Source organism: Thrips palmi, unplaced genomic scaffold (genome assembly GCF_012932325.1).
Source record: "Thrips palmi isolate BJ-2018 unplaced genomic scaffold, TpBJ-2018v1 HiC_scaffold_12, whole genome shotgun sequence".
In the NCBI taxonomy this organism is placed as follows: Eukaryota; Metazoa; Arthropoda; class Insecta; order Thysanoptera; family Thripidae; genus Thrips; species Thrips palmi.
The window spans coordinates 8,432,815-8,455,006 of NW_023144623.1; the positions used below are offsets into that span (position 1 = coordinate 8,432,815).

The window sequence follows — 22,192 nt, forward strand, 5'->3', positions numbered from 1 at the left end:
TCCCCAGGCAGGAGTTTCTGCGGGAGGCCAGCTGGCTGGCCAGCATACGCGATGCCAATGTGTGCCGGGTGCTGGCAGTGTGCAGCCAGGACGGACCGCTGTGCGTGCTGCAGGAGTACTCGGAGAGCCAGGAGCTGGCCCGCCTCGTCAGGGACAACGCCAACATAAGGTGAGTGCGCGGGACGCGGGTTCGACTCCCGCCACCGGATGCAACCCTTTCTCCCTCTTCCGTTTTTTTTTCGAGTGTCGTGAATGCGGAATCGGCTCGCGAAAGCGTCGCGGAGGAGGGCGTCAAGCAGCCCCACGCACTTGTCTAATAACGCCAGGCTGCGCCAGGCCGCCGTCAAAGTCAAAGAGCACGCAGCACCGCGCGGCACGCCACTCGCGCAGAGACGTCCCCCACAGTGTGCTAGCCGTCAGTCTGACTCCGGACAGCGCGCCGTCGCCCCGTCTCTCTCGCTCCCCTGCAGGACGCCCCACGAGGGCGAGAGAGACAGCGCGCGCCGTTCGGACTGAGCCTGTCGCGACAGCCGGGGCTCCATTCCGATAAGCCGTGCGCCACGCCGCCCGCGCCCCCCGAGGGTTAATCCCGACTCGGCGCGAGGCGAGGCGCGAGGCGAGGTACTACACTAAAACTTGGCCGCCGCCAAATCATTTACCATAATTAGCACGCGAAGCCCCTCGTCGCGGGGCCGCGGCCGCGACGACGGCGACGTGACGGATCCGCGGGGACCCGCGGCGAGCCCCGGGGGCAGCGGGCCTCTCCGTTGACGTCACCCGCAGCGCCGCCGTGTAGGCCCAGCGCCCCCGTCCGTCCCGCGGCCCGGGGCGGGGGCGGGGGCGGGGGCTCGGTTTCGCCGAGCAGGTGCCACTGTGGTATGCCTGCCTGGTCCTGGCCCTGGTCCTGGCCCCACTCCCCTCCGTCCGGGCCCTCCGGCTGTCAAGTGATGTGACTGGAAGCTTTCCGGACCACCTAGTCCCTCCGGCGGGGAGCCCCACGCGGCGCGCCGCGACGCCCGAACGGGGCTCCACGCTGACGGGGAGGGTCGGGGAGGAGGCCGCCGCCACGCCACTGCAAAGGTTCCCGGCGCACTGCTGCTATTGATAAGGCGGCCTGGCGTGGAGGGAGGCCTGCAGGCTGCATCCGAGTGGTGTCGCTCTGCCTCTCTCGCACTGCGGGTCGCTCCGTAAGGGTGCGAGAGAGACGCGGCACTGTTCGAAACCAGCCTGCTGGTGAATAGTTCACACGAGGCTGCATCTTGAGGCACTCATCGCTGCCGCCAACGCGCAGGCCGTCTAGGCCGCCGGAAGAGTCAGCAGCGAAGAGAGAGACAGGCCTGCCACTCGCAGTGGCCGACAGTTGCCAGAGAGATTTTTGTTTCTGCTCCCCCTCAGGTGACAGCCGAGCTGCCGAGGAGGCCGGTTCGCACCGTATGCCCTGCGGTGCCCCGCGTTGGCCTGCCCTGTGCCTTGGCGGCAAGTCGGACAGTTCATTGATTGACCACTCTGAGGCTGAGACGTGGCGGTCGGACGGCGGCGGAAAAGGAAAGAAGGCCCGACACGCGGAAAAGTGGTCGAAGTGTCATCGGCAGCATCGCGACGCGAGGCCGGCTAAGTGTCTTGCCGAGCAGTTCCGAAGAGTCCTGTCTCTGTCGCGCTCATGCCGCGCCCCCAGGAGTGCGAGAGAGACAGAGCGACGTACCGCGGCGGTGTTCTGTCAGACGGTGCGGCGGCGGTCGCTGAAAAAGCCTGCGCAAAGTGCACCGCGGTTGAGTCTCTCCGTCTCTGTCGCACTCGTAGGGTTGCGAGAGAGACAGAGCGAAGACGGAATCGCTCGACGGTCCACAATAGCGCGCCGAAAGTGATATCGCATTAATTGCACGCACTGGGGTAATGCTTCCGGTACAGCACTCCGACTGCAACACTGCGGCAGCCCCCGGCCCCTCGACCGCCGAGTGCAAAAGTGTCGCTCTCGAGGCCCTCCTTGTCCTTCGACGGCGCGCGGCGCGCGGCGGCACCCGGTGTGGCGGTGGCTTGCCGTCACGGCAGCACCACGCCGCATTCCGCGCGAGCAGCGTACCAGCGTGTCGGGTTTCGCTTTTGTACCGGCTCCGTTTTCAAAAGGCCCTGCACTGCTGGGAGTGCCGGCCCGGCGGCCCGTCAGTGTGCCAACGCGTGCGTGCGTGCGCGTGCGTGCGTGCGTGCGCGTGCGTGCTGCTTACGGCCAGCTGCAGCGCGTTGCAGCTGCGGGGAATGGCAGGGCTGCAGCGGCGCGGCGTGGAGGCCGTGCAGGGAATGCCGCCGCCTGACGGCGTCACATGTCGCCGCCATTATTCCCCGTGACGTTCACCTGGGGGGGGGCGGGGGAGGGATAATGAGTAGGCAGCGGGGAGGGGAGGGGCGATTAGGCAGGGCCGTCTGTAAAACAGTCTGCGCTCCACGGCCAGCCGTTGGCAGCTGTGACACATCGCCGGCGTCGCATTGTACTACCTGGCGGGCCGTGGCGGGGCGGGGCGTGGCGGGGCGGGGCACGCCGGACAGCCCCTTTCGCGGTGTATGATGGGTCGCAGCGCGCGGTTCCGCTCCGCGCATTGTAGCGGCTAATGCTGGTAATGCTGCGGTATGCTCAGCCAGGCTGCCAGCTCGGCCTGGCCGCCAGCCGGCCAGCCGCCAGCCAGCAGTCCGCTCCCATTATTTGCCCAGCAGGCGTGCGGTCGCGGCCATGCGGCCACGCGGCCATGCGCGCGGTCCAGGCCGGTCCAGGCCGCGCTCGTCGTCGAGCTCAACAAGTCCGGCTCGGCGACCGCTAAAGCTCCACCCGGTTTGCGTTGGCGGTGCCGTGGCAGTGTGGGCGCGGTGGCCAGCGGTAATCACTGCTACTGGCGGACTCTCTCGCTCTGTCTCTCTCGCTCTCGTGGGGCGGCCCGTCAGGGTGCGATAGAGAGGCCTGCCGACGGATGGCCTTTATGCAGCACCGGGTCCGGAATGGCTTACGAATTGTGGTCCAGCCTCTCAAGTTCGGGTAGGAGTCGAACGCCCGGCAGGGTAGGCCAGCCCGCCGCACAGGCCGGCGCGGCGGGAAGCCTAGGGTCGCTTTCGCGGGCGGCGTCTGCCCGGGAGGTGACGTCAGAGAAGAGAACTCGGTGACGTCATTGGGTGTTTCAGCGCAGCGAGCGCTGTGATTGGCTGCTTCAGCCAAAGCGTTCCGAGTTGTCGCCTCTCACGCACGAGGCTCTCCACGACGAGTGGCGCGCTGCCGCCTGCGGGAGTGCACCGCACACACACACACACACACACTCACGCGGACACGCGCAGGGGGTTGGCAAGCAACTCTTTCACCGTGTTGTTGGTGCTTCGCTTGGCGCCCCGCCAGTTGCAAGTGGGACAGAGTGTGTGTAGTTTGGCCTGGTGCATCACTTGCTCGTCGTGTCCCTTGGCGCGCCCCAGCACCCCGGCATCGTCCTCGACAAGGTCACTCCCGCCGGGGCGGCTCGGACTCGCGGTCTCCTTTGTGTCCATTTGGTGGCGCCTCCAGCCGGGGCAGGGCCGAGGCCGGGCTGCGGGCTGAAACGTATCTCTGGCTGAGATTATGGATCGCTCGTGAAGGAAACAGCAGAGGCCCGGCCCGGCCAGCCATTTTGACGGAGTGAGATCGAGCTTTCAGCTTGATGATCCCCAAAGCGACGTCTGGGGGCGGGGGCGGGGTCCGCGGTTCGGGGCGGGGCGGGGCGGGGCGGGGCGGGGCGGGGCGGGGCGGGGGATGCCCGCAGACCCCCCGTCTCACTGAAAAGGTCGGCCCGGCAGGCAACCCCAAAAGCCGAAGCAGCTTTTTCGAAGCACCAAACTCCTCACTGGACCAAAAGCAAAAAGGCCTCTCGGCGCGGGGGCGGTGTGGGGGTGGGGCGGGGGTGGGGCGGGGGCGGACGTGACGAAGTGAAACATTAGCGGATCAGGCCGACTGGCCCACCGGCTCGGCCGGGCGCTGCGGACAGCGGCAAGGACAGAGGGCAGCCTGCGGTGTCGTGGCCAGGCAGAGCCAATGGCCAGCTTCCTGGTCCCCCCCCCCCTCCCGCAGCCTTCTATCAACCCAACACGCGCTCTATCTCCCAGCAAACTGCGACGAGTTTGCCTTTTACGCCGGCCTGGGGTTCAAACACCGCCACCGCGCAGATGAGTTTTTTTTTCGTGGCCCATCTTGACCCCACGTCGGACGTCGTGGCGGAAGCACCATGTGCGTGTGTGCCCCCCTCCCCCCTTTTCCTCGGTGCTTTCAATATCCAGTCCGCACCGCGTGACACGACTCATAACTCTGCCTGCAGGACGAAGAACCCGACGGACGGGCGGACGGACGAGGAGAGGCTTTGTGGAATGGGGAGAGAAGGAAGTGCAGGGGCGGGGGAGATGGAGGGAGATGAAGGGAGAGCAGAGGGATGATGCAGTGTTGGCCGAGGCGGCGGGGGTGTTGGCCTCCTCCTCAGGCTGGCCTCAGCTGCCAGCTTTTTCCCTTGCAAAACTTTATTCGCTTTTTACGGCCCCAAAACGGTATGGCCGAAACCACACGGCGGAACTCGGCGCGTACCGGCGGGGCTGCAGGGGGCTGGGGGGCTTGGGGGGCTGGAGGATGAAGGCGGCTCACGTAGGGCTGCCATCATGCCGCCGCCAAGTATAGACACATTTCAATACACCTGGGGGTGGCGCGGTGCGGCGCGCCCGTGGTAAAGGCAATCAATACATTTTCCGACCCTGCCTGCATCGCTGTTTTCGGCGGCTGTTTCATGGTGGACTGGGCAATCACAATAATGGGTTCTCGCGAGTGAGAAGTATAAGGGGCGACTGCCTTGGCGTTGGCACACCAGTAGTACCACAAGCCGAGAAGTTCAGAAAACACTATCCCTTCTACCCTAAACATTTTTTTAGAAAAACGGGGCACTCTGCTCCAGTTCCGGTTAGAGGGGTGAATCCGGTGAATCAGAGGGAAGCCCCACTCGGGCCGTGACGCGGTGTGGGGATTACAATTACCTGGGGCGGCACGGGGCTCCAGCAGCCCCAGCGATCACCGAGCTTCGCCGCTCCGCCGCGTCGCCCTTCACTGGTCGAAGCCCTGAAGGGCTCCGTGGAGGCCGTCCCCTGCCTGGCCCTGCGGTAGGCCCACGCCTCCGAACAGTGCCACGTCGCTATTCTCTCTCACTCGTGGGGCGGTCGGCAAGGGGTGCGAGAGGGACAGTTGGGAATGGGCTTGCTGGCCCGGCTCCCGGCCGGGCGTCGCGGCCGGATGGCCGGATCCTCCCTCGACCCGTCTCTGTAATGCCCGGTGACCCGTGCCGCCCGCCTACTAGCCTCCAGGACGGCCTCCAGGACGGCCTCCAGGACGGCATCCAGGACGGCATCCAGGACGGCCTCCAGGACGGCCTCCAGGACGGCCTCCAGGACGGCCTCCAGGACGGCCTCCAGGACGGCCTCCAGGACGGCCTCCAGGACGGCCTCCAGGACGGCCTCCAGCGGGAGCCGCTGGAAGAGCGCCTCTCGCTCGGTCATATCGGCGGCAAGGGAGAGCAGGGAGAGCATCGCCTCTGTATTTGCGGCAACATTTCATTCCAGCGCAGAGTAGCGTGCGGCCCGCACAAAGGGAATCACTGCACGGTCCTTGCACCACACACTACACTCACAAAAAAAGAAAAAATATGATTGCATTTTCATAACCTTAAAGGAAAATGTAAGACAAAATGGCTCTGGAATTTGGTCTGCGAAGCTGAAAAGCGCGCGTCATGAAAGCTGAAATTAAATCCGTTAAAACTTTGAGGGCGAAATTGTGTAAAGACAGGAGCGTAAAGCCGCGGGATGGAGAAATGTTGGTGTCGTGAAGGCAGGAGGCAGGGCCCGCCCCGCCCGCCGGACCCGTCTCTTACCGAATGGCGGCCTGAAATTATGACGTCATTCCAGGGTCTTCGTGCTCCGCGCGCTCCGTCTCCGCGAGGCACACAATACGCGCATAAACCGATCTAATTTCCTGTCAACGTTCCGCCTCTCTCGCGCCCTGCGGGACGCCGCGCGAGTGCGAGAGAGACGGAGCGACGAAGCCGCTTTGAGAATCTTGGTGGGGCGACGGCGCCGCCACTGGCGAAGCCGTTCGGTCTGCGACGAGAAGTGCGACATGTTCTGATGGCGGCCCCGCCTCCTCTCTGTTGTAGTTACGGCTGCCTCATCTACATGGCCACGCAGATCGCGTCGGGGATGAAGTACCTGGAGGCGCTCGAGATCACCCACCGCGACCTGGCTGCCAGGTTGGTGCACCCTCTCCAAACAAACTGCTTTCATGTCAACAAAAAAAAAAAACTTTTTAAAAAATTGATTTTTTGCGTGTGTGTAGGAACTGCATTGTAGGGCGCAACTACCAGGTGAAAGTGTCCGACCACGCCGTCTTCACCGCCGAGTACGACTCCGAGTACTACAGCAGCGACACCGGCTCCAAGCTGCCCGTGCGGTGGATGGCGTGGGAGGCCCTCCTTTTGGTGAGCGTCTCCTCCCTGTTTTCCGACAAGTTTATTTTTTAGTCAATTTTCTGTCAATTTTTTTTCTTGCAGGGCCAGCACAGCCCCCGCAGCGACGTGTGGTCGTTCGCGGTGACGCTGTGGGAGGTGCTGGGCCGGTGCCGCGAGCTGCCGTTCTGCGAGCTGACGGCCGAGCAGGTGGTGGAGAACTGCAGCCACTGGTACCAGGACTCGGGGCTGCAGCGCGCGCTGTCGCGGCCGCCGCTCTGCCCGCGCGAGATCTACGACCTGATGCTGGAGTGCTGGCGCCGCAACAAGGACACGCGGCCCCGCTTCCACGAGATCCACCTTTTCCTGCAGCGCAAGAACCTGGGCTACGAGCCCGGCTACGAGTGCGGCTAGCACCAGCGCCGCCATGCTCACTGAGGGTTTGCTCACTGTGCGCGCTAGAGCGCCGTAGCCACTTGTTTTGTTTTTGTCCGACACTTGTCGCGCGTGCGTGTCTGTGTGTGTGTATGTTGGTCGGTTGGAGGGGAGCGGAAAGCAATGTGATACTTGTTAGTTTCTAATGCGGGAATTCCCCCGGTGAGAGGGGTTTTGCAAACGTACTGTGTAAGGGGAAAATGTTGTTTTAAGTGTGTTGTCATGGTGCTCTTGTGTAAATACGGTGTTTTTGTTTGTACATATCAACTTTTACTTTCTGGACCCACTGTCTCGGAGGCCATGCGTGGCTCTAGGCCGTGGAGGATCGTTGTTAAGGACTTTCCTTATTCTGGAGCTGTTCAAACTCCTAGTGTAATAGGCAATAAAATCGGCAGGCGACTCACGTTACGAGTGTAACTTGCGCCAAGCCCCGAATGTTGATATTTGTAAAGTATTTCAGACAGTCAGCCGCTCGGCGGCATGCACAGGTCATATCATTACTATTTGCCTTTGAGAGGGCCACCTCCCTTTTGTGTTTCATTCTCTAGTCTTCTCACCATATTGTAAATGTTAAGGTTTTCTAACGTCTACATGCCTTTCTCTTGTAAAATGACGAAACTCTGTAAACGTGATAATATTTATTTCTGAAATTAACCTCTAAACATAAAGTGGCAGTTTTCTTTTCAGAAATTCGAAGGGAACGTGTCACGATTAGATAAATATAGAAGTGGGGTCCAAAGAAATATCTTTTGTAAATCCGCTCGCATGGAACCAGCGTTGTCATGTGGCTCCTAACAGCCGGTTCTCTTTTTTTGTGGCTTTTAGAACTCGATCCTTACGCGGATCTAAAAGAAAATGATAAATCCTTTATGTTTGTTGTCTAGCATCTGGCAGTATTTTTTAAATATTGTATTTCTATGTCTTCCTGTCTACGCGGCTGCCTCGTCAGGCCTCTTGAATGTGATCTCAATAAGCGTCGTGTGGCTTGCTCCTTTCCCTTCGGGTACGGTCACAGGGTGTGTAGACGTGGCTGTACTTCTCCTTCTGCTGCTCTTGAGTTTCAACTCTACCGTAGCCGTTTTAACATGTTTCTTGTTAAAGTAGTGGTAATTTAGCTCACATAGTCTGACATTTTTGTATCTAAAACATTATGAGACCTAAAACCAGAGGATCGTCTATTTTCCATGTGTTACTGTTGTAGCTGTAAAGCTGTGCGACTTAAAAAAAACTTGGATTTTTTGATTTGAAACAAAAAATATTTGGTACGTGCAAGTAAAAGCGTTAAAAGGGATACTGCCCTCCTATAGAATTAGACAAGCCTACCTTGTTTGGCATAATGTTTACAGAAGCAATGTAAATATACCTAAGTATTTCTAACTTCGAAAAATTCTCGCACCTGACCAGACTTGTAAATATTTTTCTATGAAAAAATCATTATTAACAATTAATGTTAGTGTTTCATGGATACAATCTCAATTGTGAATCACTAAAGGACAATCATCATCTTATTCACTGTCTCTCTGAAATAGTTGTCTTCATATAGCTGCATACTTTTTTTTAAACGTAACTTAATTTCCCTGTCAACTTTTCTTAATTCACATTAAGGCTACTTACTCCCTTGATAATTCAAGAGGAAAAAATTACCTTGATTAGAGTTTCCTCGCTTTAGTCATGTTGCAAGGCACTCCTTTGGCAGTGCTCGTGGTAGAATAATAAGCAAAACAAACGCCAGTACAAACTTAAAGTAAGGGAGAAATAAATTATATTGCACTTGAAAAAGTAAAACTCACAATCCAGTTTAGATACTTAACGAGGTGATATGACCATACAATCACGTTTATCATGTACAAGATTTATAAAGGTCTTTCATTTCTTTTCTGTTTTGTCGACAATTTTAGAGGAATAGTAAAATGGTTAGACATATCACGACAGCAGCAAGTCATTGCGTGGGTATGAGCGACCTTGAGTCATTAAATAATGTATGAAAGGGAGTATATAAATTAAAACAGTTTAAACACACAAGTCGTTTTTATTTCATCCATCCTCATCACGGCTCCATGTCCGAGGGGAATGCCCAGCAGGAACGGGGGTTCAAAACAATCGTCGGCCCGGACACAAGAGTGCCCCATTCGGGTGTTGGTCACCGAGGCGCTCGGGTCAGACGGCCTCCAAAAGCCAAACAACACTTAGAACTTGGAACATGCAAATCTGAATGGGGCGGTGTCTGGGCTGGCCGTGGCGGACAAGGGTGAGACCGCGGGGTAACTTCATCAAGACGGCCGTCGCCGGGCCGGATTACCCGATTACCCGGCCGGATGCAAAAGATGAGGCGACGCGGGCAAAACACTTACCCCGGCTTACCCTCGATCAAGGTGCGGCGCCGGCCCCCGGGTTGGGGGAGGGGGTAATCCCCGTAAGCCTGCGTCGAAGCCTTGGCAGCCTGGTAGGGATGCGGTCTGCGCGTGGACACAGGGGGGCGTCCCAGGGAGCGGCTGGTTCACGGTGCAGCTGGGCACAGCGCAAGCGCTGCCCATTTTATAAACTGACCTCCTCAAATTTGCGACGCCCCTGTTCACCACGCTCGCCCAGCCCGGCGTGCGGGCGATGTGGGCGTTTTTCACAAAGGTGCGGTCCTGCATGGGGGCCTGACCAGCCCGACCCCCTTCAAACAAAGTTGGCGCTCAAAGGCCGAAGCAACTTCCAGGGCGCGGGGCGGGGCAGGCAGTCTGTCAGGCCGGCAAGCCTGGGCAAGCCTGGGCAAGCCGCGCGGCGGGGCAGCCTGTTTTGATGAAACAAAAAGAAGGAAGCCGCAACAACATTTAATAAAACGGAACGCACTGGAACGCGCAATTAATTAACCAGAGCTAAGCCAATTGTCGGTCGGAGTTATTCGGCCGCGCTCGCGCTGCGTCCGAAGCGTCACCCCGTCTCTGTCGCTCTTATCCGGCGGGCCGTAGGGGTGCGAGAGAGACGGGGCGACGAAATGATGCTCTTCGGGATCGCTCGGCTGTCCGGGGGCCCGTGCTGCGTGCCGCCTGGCTGAATATGGAGGGACCCAAAACAGCGGCAGCGCGCCGCGCCCCCACCGCTTCGAGGTCAGGCCTGGCTGGCTGCCCGCCTGCCTGGCCGTAGCTTGGAGCGATGCCGTCCGATTCAGGACAGTCCTGTGTGACGAACACCACCTGCCTGGCCACAGCAGCGACCTCCATGGTGCAACGATGATCCTGCTCGTCCAATCACACGGCAGCGGGGAGGGCAGTCCAAAACAAATCTCCGCACGGTGACCTGCTCTGTGCCCTGCTTCATCTCGACCCGGAGCGGGTGCCACACGCGCGCGGGCTGGCTTGGCCGCGAGGAGGCCAGAGGGCGGGGCGGAGCGCGGCGACGCGGCAGTCTAAGGAGATAAGACCTTCCTGCCTTCCCCTCCCCCCTTCACCCGCAACCGTGCCTCGCCGCCCCGCCACGCTGGACCAGGACAAAGGCGGATCTAATAGTCCATTCACAAAGCAAAGTGTGGTAGCAGGCGGGCGGGCAGGCTGGACGGGGTGCGTGGCCTGGAACAGCCTGAAACAGCCTGGAACCGCGCGCGCATGCCGTCAGATCCGAGGCCCGCGCCCCTGCCTTTCCAATTCCAAGCTTTCCAAGTTGCAGCGCGCGCGGCGGCGAGGCGGCCCGGACCGAGATGCTGGCCGAGATAACCTCCGCGATGACGACGCGCTGCTGCAGACTGATTCCGTGGGGCGTTTTTCGTCGCTCCGTCTTTCTCGCACCTACAAGGCACGCCCCATGAGTGCGACAGAGACAGAGCGACGAAAACGCCTCTGCCCGCATCGGCGGAGCGAAAGCTAGCGGAGCGAACGGAGCGGCATAGCGCACCCACTGAGACAAAACGCGCGCGTCGTCATCGAGGCCCTCGCCGCCGTCGACTATCTCCGAGCGTCCATCTGCACTTCCGACCGGCGCAACCATTCACCGGCGCCCAAAACATCTCGGCGCGGGGATCAGAGTCGACGGGGGCCTCGGCGGCGAGCCCGCCAGCCCCAAAGCAGTCGTCAATCAGACGGCACCACGGCCACACCGTGTGCACTGGGCGGCACTGGGCGAATTCGCGCGCCGCCTCGCACACACACACAGACGGGTCAACACACACACACAGCCATGTTCGACGGGCCGCAGAGCCATGTGTCTCGCTGGCGCGCTGGCGGCCCCACTCCCCACTCATACAGTGTGCGCGCGTCGTGAAATATTTAAAAGCCGGGCGGAAGGCCGCGTCCATTTGTCGGTCCGACGAACAAGGGCCGGCCGGGCGGACTCCGAACCACGCCACTCGTCTCGCTCGCACCCGTGGGGCGGTCCGCAGGGCTCCGCAGGGGGTGCGAGCGAGACGGAGCGACACGCCACCGGCCGCGGGGCCGCCGCGGGGCAGGCAGGCTAGGCTACACACCACTGTTGTTTTAATTCACCTCTCCGCCCGGGACGGTTCGGCTCGGCTCGGCTCGCCACGGCCCGGCCCGGCCCGGCCCGGGACGGGACAGGATCTGTGACGGTGATTGGACTGTGTGATCCCCGGTGACGTCACTGCGTCACTGCCTGCCCTCCATAACGACGGCCGGGCCGAGCGCGGCCAGGAGCAGTGACATATTGGCGCGAACTAGCTAACTTGGCCCGTCTCTCACCTAGGCCGAATAGCGAGGATTAAATGGGAGCGACGTTGACGTCAGCCATCAGCAGTGCCTCCCCCTCTCCCCGACGCCATTCAATGTGGCAACATTGGCCAGACTGCCTAATCAACGGACGGCAGCCAAAGCCCCACGCCCCGCCACGCCCCGCGGCCCACAGAAGTGACACTGAGGAATTACTTATCCAAGTCGGCCCATTCGGATCACCTCCATCGGCCCGGCCTCTGCCGACAGCCAGCGGTCGCCGCGCCCCAGAGAGGCCCCCAGAGAGGCCGTGGCCACGGGGACGCAAAAAAAAAGCCAATTGGCCGAGAGTCGGTGGCTCACGCGCGTATTGTCAGAGAATGTGAAGCGGGAAAATTTGCCGGGGAGTGTACGCGGACCAGTAAACAGCAGCTTATGCTGCTCTGGCGCAACCCAGGAGCGCCACGCAGGAGTATCCCTGTGGCGAAGCGAGAGTGCCAGTGTGTGTGTGTGTGGGGGGGGGGCACACCGCAAAGGCAGAGTGTTAAATAGAACAAAGCCCTCAAGGCGCAGCTTGTGAAGAGCGAGTTGTTTGTTCCGTCGGTCGGAAACGCACTGGAGAGGAACCTCGCCGAACGGAACCGCTACAAACACCCGCACACTAACACGCCCGCAGTGCGTATGCCACTGCGTGGTGCGTCCGGGGCTACAGTACACCTCTCGCGATGCTGCCGAGCCGCCGCATTTTCGGCCCACGCGTCGCCGCATTTTTGGCCCACGCGTCGCCGCATTTTTGGCCCACGCGTCGCCGCATTTTCGGCCCACGCGTCGCCGCATTTTTGGCCCACGCGTCGCCGCATTTTTGGCCCACGCGTCGCCGCATTTTTGGCCCACGCGTCGCCGCATTTTTGGCCCACGCGTCGCCGCCCTTTTATAAAATATAGCCCGGCGGGCGGGGCAGGGCAGCGGGACCGGTGAGCTGGAAAGGATGGCCTCTTCGCTACCTGGAACCACCGGCCGACCGGCGCACGCAGTTGACTAACACAACAGACCACTCAAGTGAATGACACCCCCCATCGCCTCCAGCCGGACGACTAACCGCGGCCGATTTGTCGCCGGGGGCGTGGAGGCCTGGAGGCGCCGTCGACGGGGTGCCTACCGCGGCGTTGTTGTCGGCCGAGGCAGAGAGGACCGGGGCGCCAGGGCAGTGCAGCCAGACTCCTCGCTCCATTACCAGATCACATCCTGCCAGCGTGCCAGCCGCGCGCAGCCACCGGCTGCCACGCCACACGAGGGTGGGATTGGCCCAGGTAACTTACCCCCGCCCCCGCCCCCACCCCCTTCGACGCCTTCCCGTTCAGGGAAGCTCCAGGGACCAAATGGGATTGAAGAGCGACCGATCCGACCAGCTGGCCACCAGAAGCACACCTTTGCCTTTCGACTTGCACCCCCTCCTCCCCTCCTCCCCCTTCTCATTCTATTTCCGTCCATCCCCAAGGAACCCCCTCCCCCCACAGCCCCCACCCAGGACGCTGCCGACAAGAACGCCCGGCCGACCGGGCAGCAAACCACTCGATTAAATTCACCCGGCAAAATAATTGCGAAAACAACGTCTCTTTTGAAGGTGAATCCGTTCCCGGAGTCACCCTGGGCCTCCCCCACCCCTCCCTAGGTTCGTCTGCTCCTCGGCGGCCCAATGACTCCCCCCTACCTGCCGACTCCCCCCTCAGAACATATACCGGCCGCCAAGCTATAACTGTCATGATTTTTTTTTCAATATAACATGAAATACAGTCCAATAGCCGGCCTGGCCATGCCATGCGGGGCGGGGTGGGGTGGTGTGGCAGTGTAGCCGTGGAGGCCGTTGAGGTGGTGGTGCTGCCAGCCATCGAGGGTTTTCAAGAGCAGTGTGTATCGCACTTAGGCCCGCCGGGGACTCCGCCCCCACCCCCTGGGCCGGGCCGGGCGCACCCTCGCCTGCCTTCGCCCCGCGCCCGCCGCGAGGCCTGTCTTTCCGAAGGCTCAGTTCCGTGTTATGTTTCAATGCGCTGCAGCAAACTGCCGCGCCGTGTCGCAGAGGATTTCGCGCCGTCAAACTCACCGCGCGTCGCTCTGTCTCTCTCGCACGTGTACGCGGCGCGTCGTGAGTGCGACAGAGACAGCGTGACAAAGCGAGCCGCGGAACCATACCCGTCCGAACGCGCTCCCTTCCCTTTTATTCCCCTTCTCTCTCGCCGCGGTTTTGTTTTGAATTTTCGCGCCGCCACCGACTGGATCCGGCGAACGCACGCACACGCTCACACTGGCTCGCACACACACGGCAGCGTGCATCCGTAACGCTGCGGCCGCTATGGCTGGCCGTGCTTTACGACGCGGAGGCTGCATTTTTCAAACGGGAGCCAGCCGGCTCGCATGCACGAGGGAAAAAAATCCAAAAAACGCGAAACAACGAGAACGAGGCTGTCCTGCTGGACGCACTACGGCACGGCGACGCCGCTACTCTCTCTCTCTCTCACGCGTGTCCGTCCCTTTTTACTGCCTTTGTTTGATAAAAGATAAAACCGAGCTTGTTGCCGTGCAGCCTGACACGGCCACGCTCCCCTGCTCCCGCTCGCGCCGATCGGGCCGAGCCGGCCCGACGGACGCCCGACGGACCGGCCATAGGCAACCCGCTGCACCGACGCACGCCACGGGCAGGCCCGCCGCCCGGGCGCCTCCACTCTGTGTGTGTGTGTGTGTGAGCCACGTGTCCCCCACGTGCCACTTGCGGCGTCTTTATGATGTCACCCCGGCTCGGGAGGCTCGGCAGGGCTCGGCAAGCCGATACCGGTCCTTAGGCCCTTGCGTAATGCACGGCACCGCCCGGCCTGTACGTAACACTAGTAATCTTCGGCTCCAGGGGGGCCGTGCCGGCCGTGCTGTGCCGGGGAGGGGTTGCTGGAGGGGGAGGGGGAAAGCCTCGGAGGGGGCTTACACCTGCGAGAGGGACGAGCTAGAGAATAAATCAACCTTTGATGGGGCGAGATGGCTCAGGCTCGGACAGAGAGTGGGGGTGTGCCTGCACCGTGCCTGCGCCGTGGCCGCGCGCTGTCCACTCTTGAGGCTTATTTATGACACGTCTTTGGCCCGGTCTCGATAACGCTGTTACAATGTTTAAGCCCGCTGTGGCCCCGCACAGAGGGTCCCGTCGTTGTTTCTACCCCCCCCCCCCCCCCCTTTCCTTCTCTCTCTCTGTAACTCTTCTCTCTCCCCCCCCCCCCGCCCGCCACACACACACCGCTTTGTCCCGCGGATGAAAAATTCAGCAGCGAGCGCATTAGTGGGTTGGGAATAGGAAAATGGCACGCAGCGGGGCGAATGGACCGCAACGCTCTGTGTGTGTGTGTGTGTGTGTGTGCGTGTCGCCACGAGTTGCTCCGCTCATCCGGAAACCGGTCCGCCCCGGGCCATTGTGTCTGTGTGCGTGTCCGCGTGCGTGGGGGTAAAGTGTGTAAGACTAATCTGCTTGGGGCTCGGCTCCGCCACGGCCCCGCCACGGCCCCGCCATCCCACCGGATGTCCAGCGCCACTCGCCGCGCCTTCCGGTGGCCCGGTCCACCCGCCCCCGCCCGCCCCCGGCCGCTCATTCATTTTTCAAATTGAGACTGTCCGGGCCCTAATGGTATTCAAGCATCACGCTGTTAATATTCACGGTCGGGGAGTTACACGCCGCGCGCCCCGCCACACTCACACATACACACACACACACACAGTCAGACGCACACACTGTCTCTCTCGCACACATTCACGGAGAAGCGGGCAGTGGTGGCGGCTATGAGGACACAGGGAGTTCTTGCACCCCGTTATCGGACTCAAAGGGCCGTGGTTCACCTTGGCAGAGCATCGCGCTCCTTTCGGAAGCGGATAGCTGGAAAACACACTCACACACACACACACACACACACACGCGCTCGCGCGCGCGCGGGAACACCGCCTGCTCCGCCCACGCACACACACGCACCTGGCCCTGGTCATCCTGGATTATTCAACAGTTTTATTATGTAAGACGCCGACAGGATCCTGGCCCCATGGCCACCCATGGGGGCGCGGCGGGGCGTGGCGGGGTGCGGCGTGGCGGGGTGCGGCGGGGCGGGGTACTACTGCCGCTGGTGCGGGTACCAGCAGCACCTCCCCGAACCTCTCGTATTCGTCCTCACTCTGCTGCGCGAGTTAATCTGTTCCTGCAAACAAAACTCGCCCATCACTGTGTGTGCGAGAAAGAGAGGAAGAGAGTTCCGCGTGTGAGCGCGCGGACTCGGAAACGAGTTTGGCGTCTCTCAATTTTTCCAGAGTTGCCCCGGACTCGCGGTGGCAGTGCGCGGCAGTGGCGGTCCGTTACACCGGCCAACTAATTTCGTCGACCCGCTACAGCGGGCAGATTCCGAACACCGCGCCGGAGAGAGAGAGAGAGAGAGAGAGAGAGAGAGAGAGAGAGAGAGAGAGAGAGAGAGAGAGAGAGAGAGAGACAGAGAGAGAAAGAGAGAGAGAGTCGGGCGAGCGAGCGCCCGGCGGGTAGGCCGGCCCGGCGAGCTGCCCCGTGCGGCGTGCTGCCTATGGCTGGTCCGGCGGGCGGCGAGCGCGAAGCAACGCGGCTTGTCTCTGTCGCTCCCCAGGACGCGACCGTAGTCGTCAAAAGTTGGAGCCTCGGGTGGCACGGCTGTGCCGGCCCGCGTCGCAAACACCGTGGCGGAGTACAGGCGGAGTGAGTACAGACGGAGTACAGAGAGAATCCTGGTGCTGCCGGGGGCTTTGGCCTGGCCGCGTCTCTGCGGGGCCAGGTCGCGCTCCATCTTGCGGTGGCGGGGCAGGCGGGGCAGGGCAGGGCTCCCCGAGGGCGGCATAAATTGTACAATAGCCGCACCTAGACATGTCAAGCCGTCTCACCCGTCTCCCTCCCCCCCACATCCCATTTTACTGCTGGCTCGGCCAACTCAACTCGCCTCATAATAAATACATTGATACCCTTGCATATCAGGCACATGACTACAGAGTTGTGTTTGCGTCGGGGGCGGGGCGGGGTGAGGCGAGGTCACCCCGCCAGACATGCCCCTCTCCCCCCCCCCTTTTCCCGGGCTGGACTAGCGCGCTCTGCATTTTCCCTCATCTTGGCGCTGCAGAAACTTCAGCGGATCGAGTTCGACATTTCGAGATTCGAGACACGGCGACTGCGCCTGTCTGCACGCAGCCTGCCGGTGCAGCCGGCTCAATCAGCTGCCCATTCAGCGCCATTTCCGGTTCCTCCTCGCACCGGAAACGGTCAGTCGGCGAGCCGGAAGTCGCGCGGTTCGGAGGCGAGTATCGTTCCGTCTCTCTCGCACGCACGGGGCGTTCCCGACGGGTGCGAGAGAGACAGAGCGACGAGACAGCCGCGCCAATCTGTCGGAGAAGGTGACCCCCGTCGTGGCGGAGTGCGAAGTACGGCAACTGGGAACACGGAGAGTCGGGCCAAAGCCGAGGCTAAAGCAGGCTTGATGGCGATGGCGAGGAGTTTGCTGACGAATTGTCACCATGCGTCTCTGCCGGGGCTGCCGGGGCCGCCGGGTCTCTGCCCGCTCGAGTCGGAGATGGTCTCGCGCTGCTCAACTCTGAGACGGTGATGCATCACACCGCCTGCCTCGCCCCGTGACTGTGAGAGGCGCGCGTCGTGCCGGGGCCAAACCACCATCGCCGATCCGTCGGTTTAGAAACCAGCCAAACTGCCCCTTCCTTCACACCAGCCTCTTCGGCTAAACAGACTAAAACAAGTAGAGTTTTTGTACTTGTCTTTTTTTCGCCCGATTTTGAGGCGTGCTATTCAGGACCCTGTCGATAAGTTCGGTAAGTTCGGTAAATTAATGGCTCGTCCTGCGGGCAGAAGGATGGGCAGACAGACAGGTAAACAGACGGACAGGCAGACGGATGGCAAGTGGCTGCTAATGGCCCATCCACTTCGCGACGAGCAAGCAGACGGAGTCCGCAACCTACTGCTTTGGTAATTAGAGCCAACGGTGACCGGCCCGTATAAGGAAACCAAACGAGTATTAACCGAGAAATTTGAAAGGGAAAAGAAAAAATTTGAACTCTACACCCCCTCCCCAGTCTTAATGGGGAGGCCTCCTGCTTTACTTCGGTGTTCGGGATGGGAACCGGTGCTATCAGGTACCTGGGGTTAATCCCGTCAGCGACCCAAGCGTTCGCCGGGGGACCCAGTAGGACCCCAAAGCTCAGGCAGCTGGGTGAGAGCACCCAGTACGAAGCTCTTAGAGGGGCGGGACGTAGAGTGAGACGACAGAGAGACAGAGAGAGACTCAGACAGAGAAGAGGTTTGGTGGGAGCTTCTTGTTTTCGTAGGGTTGGTTGTGTACCCCATGGTACCCCCACTGTCCGGCGCTCCCGTACCGAACATACAGCGTTTTAGGCCAGCTTCAAAGGACTTATCATCGCCTCCCCGACAAGTCGAGGAGGCACCACCCGCAACCACACACCGGGTGGTCTGGATTGATGGATCAAATACGCCATCGCTCCAGTGCCGAGGCCAACCCGCCGAAGCGGATTGCTTTTTAGACACCCACAGCGGAGTGGCCAGGTGAATGTGACTCTGACCACTACGCTATCACGCTTGTACGTCTGGCAGCGTGTTGGACGACGGGTTTGAGTTGCACTGGGAGGAAGGCGGTCGAAAAATGTAATGAAATGATGGGATTCGATCCCCGGACCCCGCCATCGGGATCACACGACCTTACGCTCTCGGCCACCACGGCCCATGATGAGGGGACCGGCGTGAGGTGGGTTCTTGACGCAACAGGACTCGACCGACCCGGTCAAAATTTCGCAAGAAGTGGGGGGAGTCGAACCGCCGACCCTAGCACTGAGAACCGACGCCTCTACTCCCTGGACCACCACGTCCCATGCTCGGAGTGGGCTCACGTTTACGGGTTTGAACCGCACTGGGTGAGGCAGTAAAATTAAATGGAAATATTTGTTAGGAGTCGAACCTCCGGCATGTGGGCCTGTTGCACACGGCTCCGCTCTCATGGCCTCGAACCACCACCCTTAGGATAGCAAGTCGAAAAAACTTTTGTGACGCTGGTATTCGAACGCCGGCCTGCGGTAACTCGATCCCACGTCTCTAACCTCTCGGCTATCACAGCAGTTGTGAAACGCGATGGATCATCTGCTTTCATTAACGTTCGTTGAATGAGATTTTTTTTTCGTCCGCAGGCTTTTACACAACTATTTCATACACTCGAGGAAAAGTCGGTAAATTTTCTGTCGGTGATGTGTGTGTGTAGGCGCGTCCATCACACAGTGCTGGGCTCGGCCCTCCCCGGTGTGTTGATGTGAGCCGCCGCCCCCACATATGTGGGAGTGCTAGGTACTTCCCTGTGTGCAATCCCCATTCCCTTTTTATAGCTGTCCTCCCAGAGTGCCTTGTTGTTGCTGTTCTTGTTGCTGGCCGCACCTCGCTCCTCGCGGGCTTGGGCTTGCTGCGCGACCTGCGCGACCTGCGCGCCTTGCGTGGACGGCGAGCCCCAGCGGTGAGCCGCAGTGCGGCCGGCCGATCCGAAGGATTCCGGCTCGTTCTGTCTCTCTGTCTCTGTCACACTTATGGGGCGTCCCATAAGGGAGCGAGAGAGACAGAGCGACGAAACGGCCCGCTCCAGCCGAGGCTCCAGCAGTGCAGTAAAATCCACGACACCCTGACACACCGCAACATCGGTGCCCGAATTATTAACGACGTCTGACCACAGCCCCCTTTCCTCGGCTTGGCAGTCGTGTGTCCTGCCACTTTGTGGCGACTCCCCCTAGTCCGAGCCGAGCACCGCGATGTCGTCGTCGTCGTCTCCTCCGAGTCCGAGCACCGCGACGTCGTCGTCGTCGTCGTCTCCCCCGAGTCCGGGCACCACGACGTCGTCTCGGGCCGCCACACGGAGTAGGCGGGGATGACCGCTCTGTATCCGCGTGGCCTCCAGCAGACAATGATTCCCTCCAGCGTTTCTCCCACGGAACGGCCCGCGAGTGCGAGAGAGACAGAGCGACATGTTGCGCCACCACGCACCGCGCCGCCGGGGCGCCGCCGCCGCAGTCCGTCTTGTCCCCTGCAGCTTCACTCCGCCGAAATTGAAACCTTTACATCCCCGCGGCGTAAAAGAACACCGACAGGAAGAGGAGAGCTCGCCCCACCCCGCCCGCCGCCCCGCCAACGCGTCCAATTTTCTCTTTTACTGTTGTCCCGGCCTGGGGGCCTGGGGCTGGATCCACGTGAGGTGATCCGGGCGCAAAGTTCATCTACTTCATCTCCTCGGAGGACAGCGTCACAATGGAGGGTCGCCGTTGTGCGCGAGACCGCAGAGCATCGGGGCGAGAAAAAAGAAACAAAGCAATAAATAAAAAACACAAGCGGCAAAAAAAAGTGAAAAGTGGAAAGTGTGCGCGCGCGCGCGCGCGTGTGTGTGTGTGTGTGTGTGTGTGTGTGTGTGTGTGTGTGTGTGTGTGAAATTAGCCGCGGTGTCCGCGACTCCGGGCGTGGCCGAGGTGATCGCGCCCGTGGGCCGCGGGCCGCACTGCGGTACACTGTAGGGACATTTACGGGACAGTAAAAGAGTAAATAAAACACAGCAAAACCTGCCGCGACGGCGCCGCGGCCAGGACCAACGCGCCGCGCGACCTGAGACACGAGGCGTCCTTTGTCCCCGCGTCCCGCCGCGTCCCGCGTGGCTCGCAGCAGCACAGTCACATCTTTCGCGCGCGCTTGTCCCTGTTTTTGTTTTATTTTTGGCGGGAAAAATGGTGAGTCGCGACATCTCTATAATGCTCCCCCCTCTCTGCCGCCACCGTCGCCGCGCTTTCCGGGCAGGGTACGCCCCGGTACGCCCGGTACACCGTACAACCGCAGGGGCCCTCGGCATTACCGCCACTATGTCGGCGACCGCCGGAAAACACGCGCAGGTAATAGAGAGTTACCGGACACTGGGGACCAGCCGGGTGGGGCGGGGTGGGGCGGGCCGCCGTGCGGTGGGGGCGGCGGGGGCGGCCACCCCTCCACTGCCTCTTTCTACATCCGGTGGCGAGGCGGCGCAGGTGCGGGGACAGCTTCCGCTTCCTCCTTGCGGCGTTCTCTTTCTCCTCTCTCTCTCTCTCTCTCTCTCTCTCTCTCTCTCTCTCTCTCTCTCTCTCTCTCTCTCTCTCTCGCGGCCAATCTTGTTGCAGCCGCGGCACTCCGCCGCCGATGAGGTCCACTCTGGGCGAGTGGATCCGCTTCCTTCCCATTATCTCGGGCCTTTATTTTGCTCGACACCTGTAGAGCACGATGCTACTTCCCCTGCAGGCGCGTCGGACGCTCCGTGTCTCAGCCGTTAACCAGCCGTTAATCATCCGCTAATCACGCTAATGGCCGTTAATTAGCGTTGCGAATGTGAATGTGACTGTGAATGATGCGGCCCCGCGAGCCCGACCGATGAACTCCAATCCGAATCCCGGTATGGAAAAAAGGGGTCGGCCACGCGTGGCGCAGCGCTCCAATCTCATTGGGAATTCCGCTCCGCCTCGGCAGCAGGCCGAGCGTCGTTTTCGTCGCTCTGTCTCTCTCGCACTCCCGGGCCGTTCTGACGGGTGCGAGAGAGACAGAGCGACGAAAACGACTCTCGGAGTCAGTTCGCAGAGGAATGTGGACCGCGCGTGTATCTGCGCGTGGGATACACACTGCGTGTCCGCCGCGCGGCGCGCGGACTTTAAAAATTCAATACTTGGCAGGGAGGAAAAACGCCGGTGAAAGTGACTGGACACTGTAATAATGCCGTTAGCAGGGAAGGTCGCGGGGAGATAGATTTATCGGCCGTTATTTACAGGTGGGATATTTTATTAGAGGATCGGCCCGACGGGGGCCTCGGTGCTCCACGCGCCGCACCGCCACCGCCTCGACGGCCACCTTCCCCCGACGCGTGGAGGGCTCTCCTCCCCTCGGCCTTGGCCACGCGCGCCTCATTATGACCGGGGGTCATCTTCGGCCACGCCCTGTCGCTCTGTCTCCCACGCACTCACGGTGCGGACCGTGGGTGTGTGACAGAGACAACACGACAACACGCCGTGGAGCAGTCAGTCTCCTGACTGCATCAGCCGATGTAACGTGGCTCCTGTGATCGGGGAGCTGCTAGCTGCTCAGCCCTCCGTCCACGCTCGGACTTCTCTTGACCAGCAGGCCGGGATGAAACCCCTTGCCTTCAAAGGGAAAATTCTAAACAAAGCACAAAAAAAACAAAGTCATACGAACCTTTTGAATTGTTAAGGCGGTGCGGACAGCATCACAGGGACAGTGCGTTTGGAAAGGGGACTCTCACTCCGATACGACCTTTGCGCGTTGTTCGTTTCCGATGATGGCTGACGGTGGACGCGTGTGTGACGGAAATTTGCTCCTTTTTTCGATTTTTATTCTTTTCTTTTCTTTTTTTTTTCTCCGCCGTGCCCCGCAACAGGCGTGCCGGCCACGCAAGAGGGTCGTTAAGAAATAACAGTAAACATGGCGGAGTGCGCCATGATTTTTCATTCCCCTCGCACGCGGGCAATCTCTCATTCCCTCGCCACCGGGCGGGGCGGGGCGGGGCGGGGCGGGGCGGGGAGGCG

General features: G+C 60.7%; 1 protein-coding gene across 1 annotated transcript in view; it reads left to right on the forward strand.

Annotated features, from left to right (window-relative positions):
* Positions 1-8,930, forward strand: part of LOC117640291 (discoidin domain-containing receptor 2-like) — a 61,980-nt gene extending 53,050 nt beyond the window's left edge. The window contains exons 14-17 of the mRNA XM_034376659.1: positions 8-169; positions 6,189-6,281; positions 6,368-6,509; positions 6,582-8,930. Of these exons, the coding sequence (XP_034232550.1) occupies positions 8-169; positions 6,189-6,281; positions 6,368-6,509; positions 6,582-6,890 (706 nt within the window). The 3' untranslated portion in view covers positions 6,891-8,930. The remainder of the gene's footprint in view (positions 1-7; positions 170-6,188; positions 6,282-6,367; positions 6,510-6,581) is intronic.
* Positions 8,931-22,192: the final 13,262 nt, after the last annotated feature.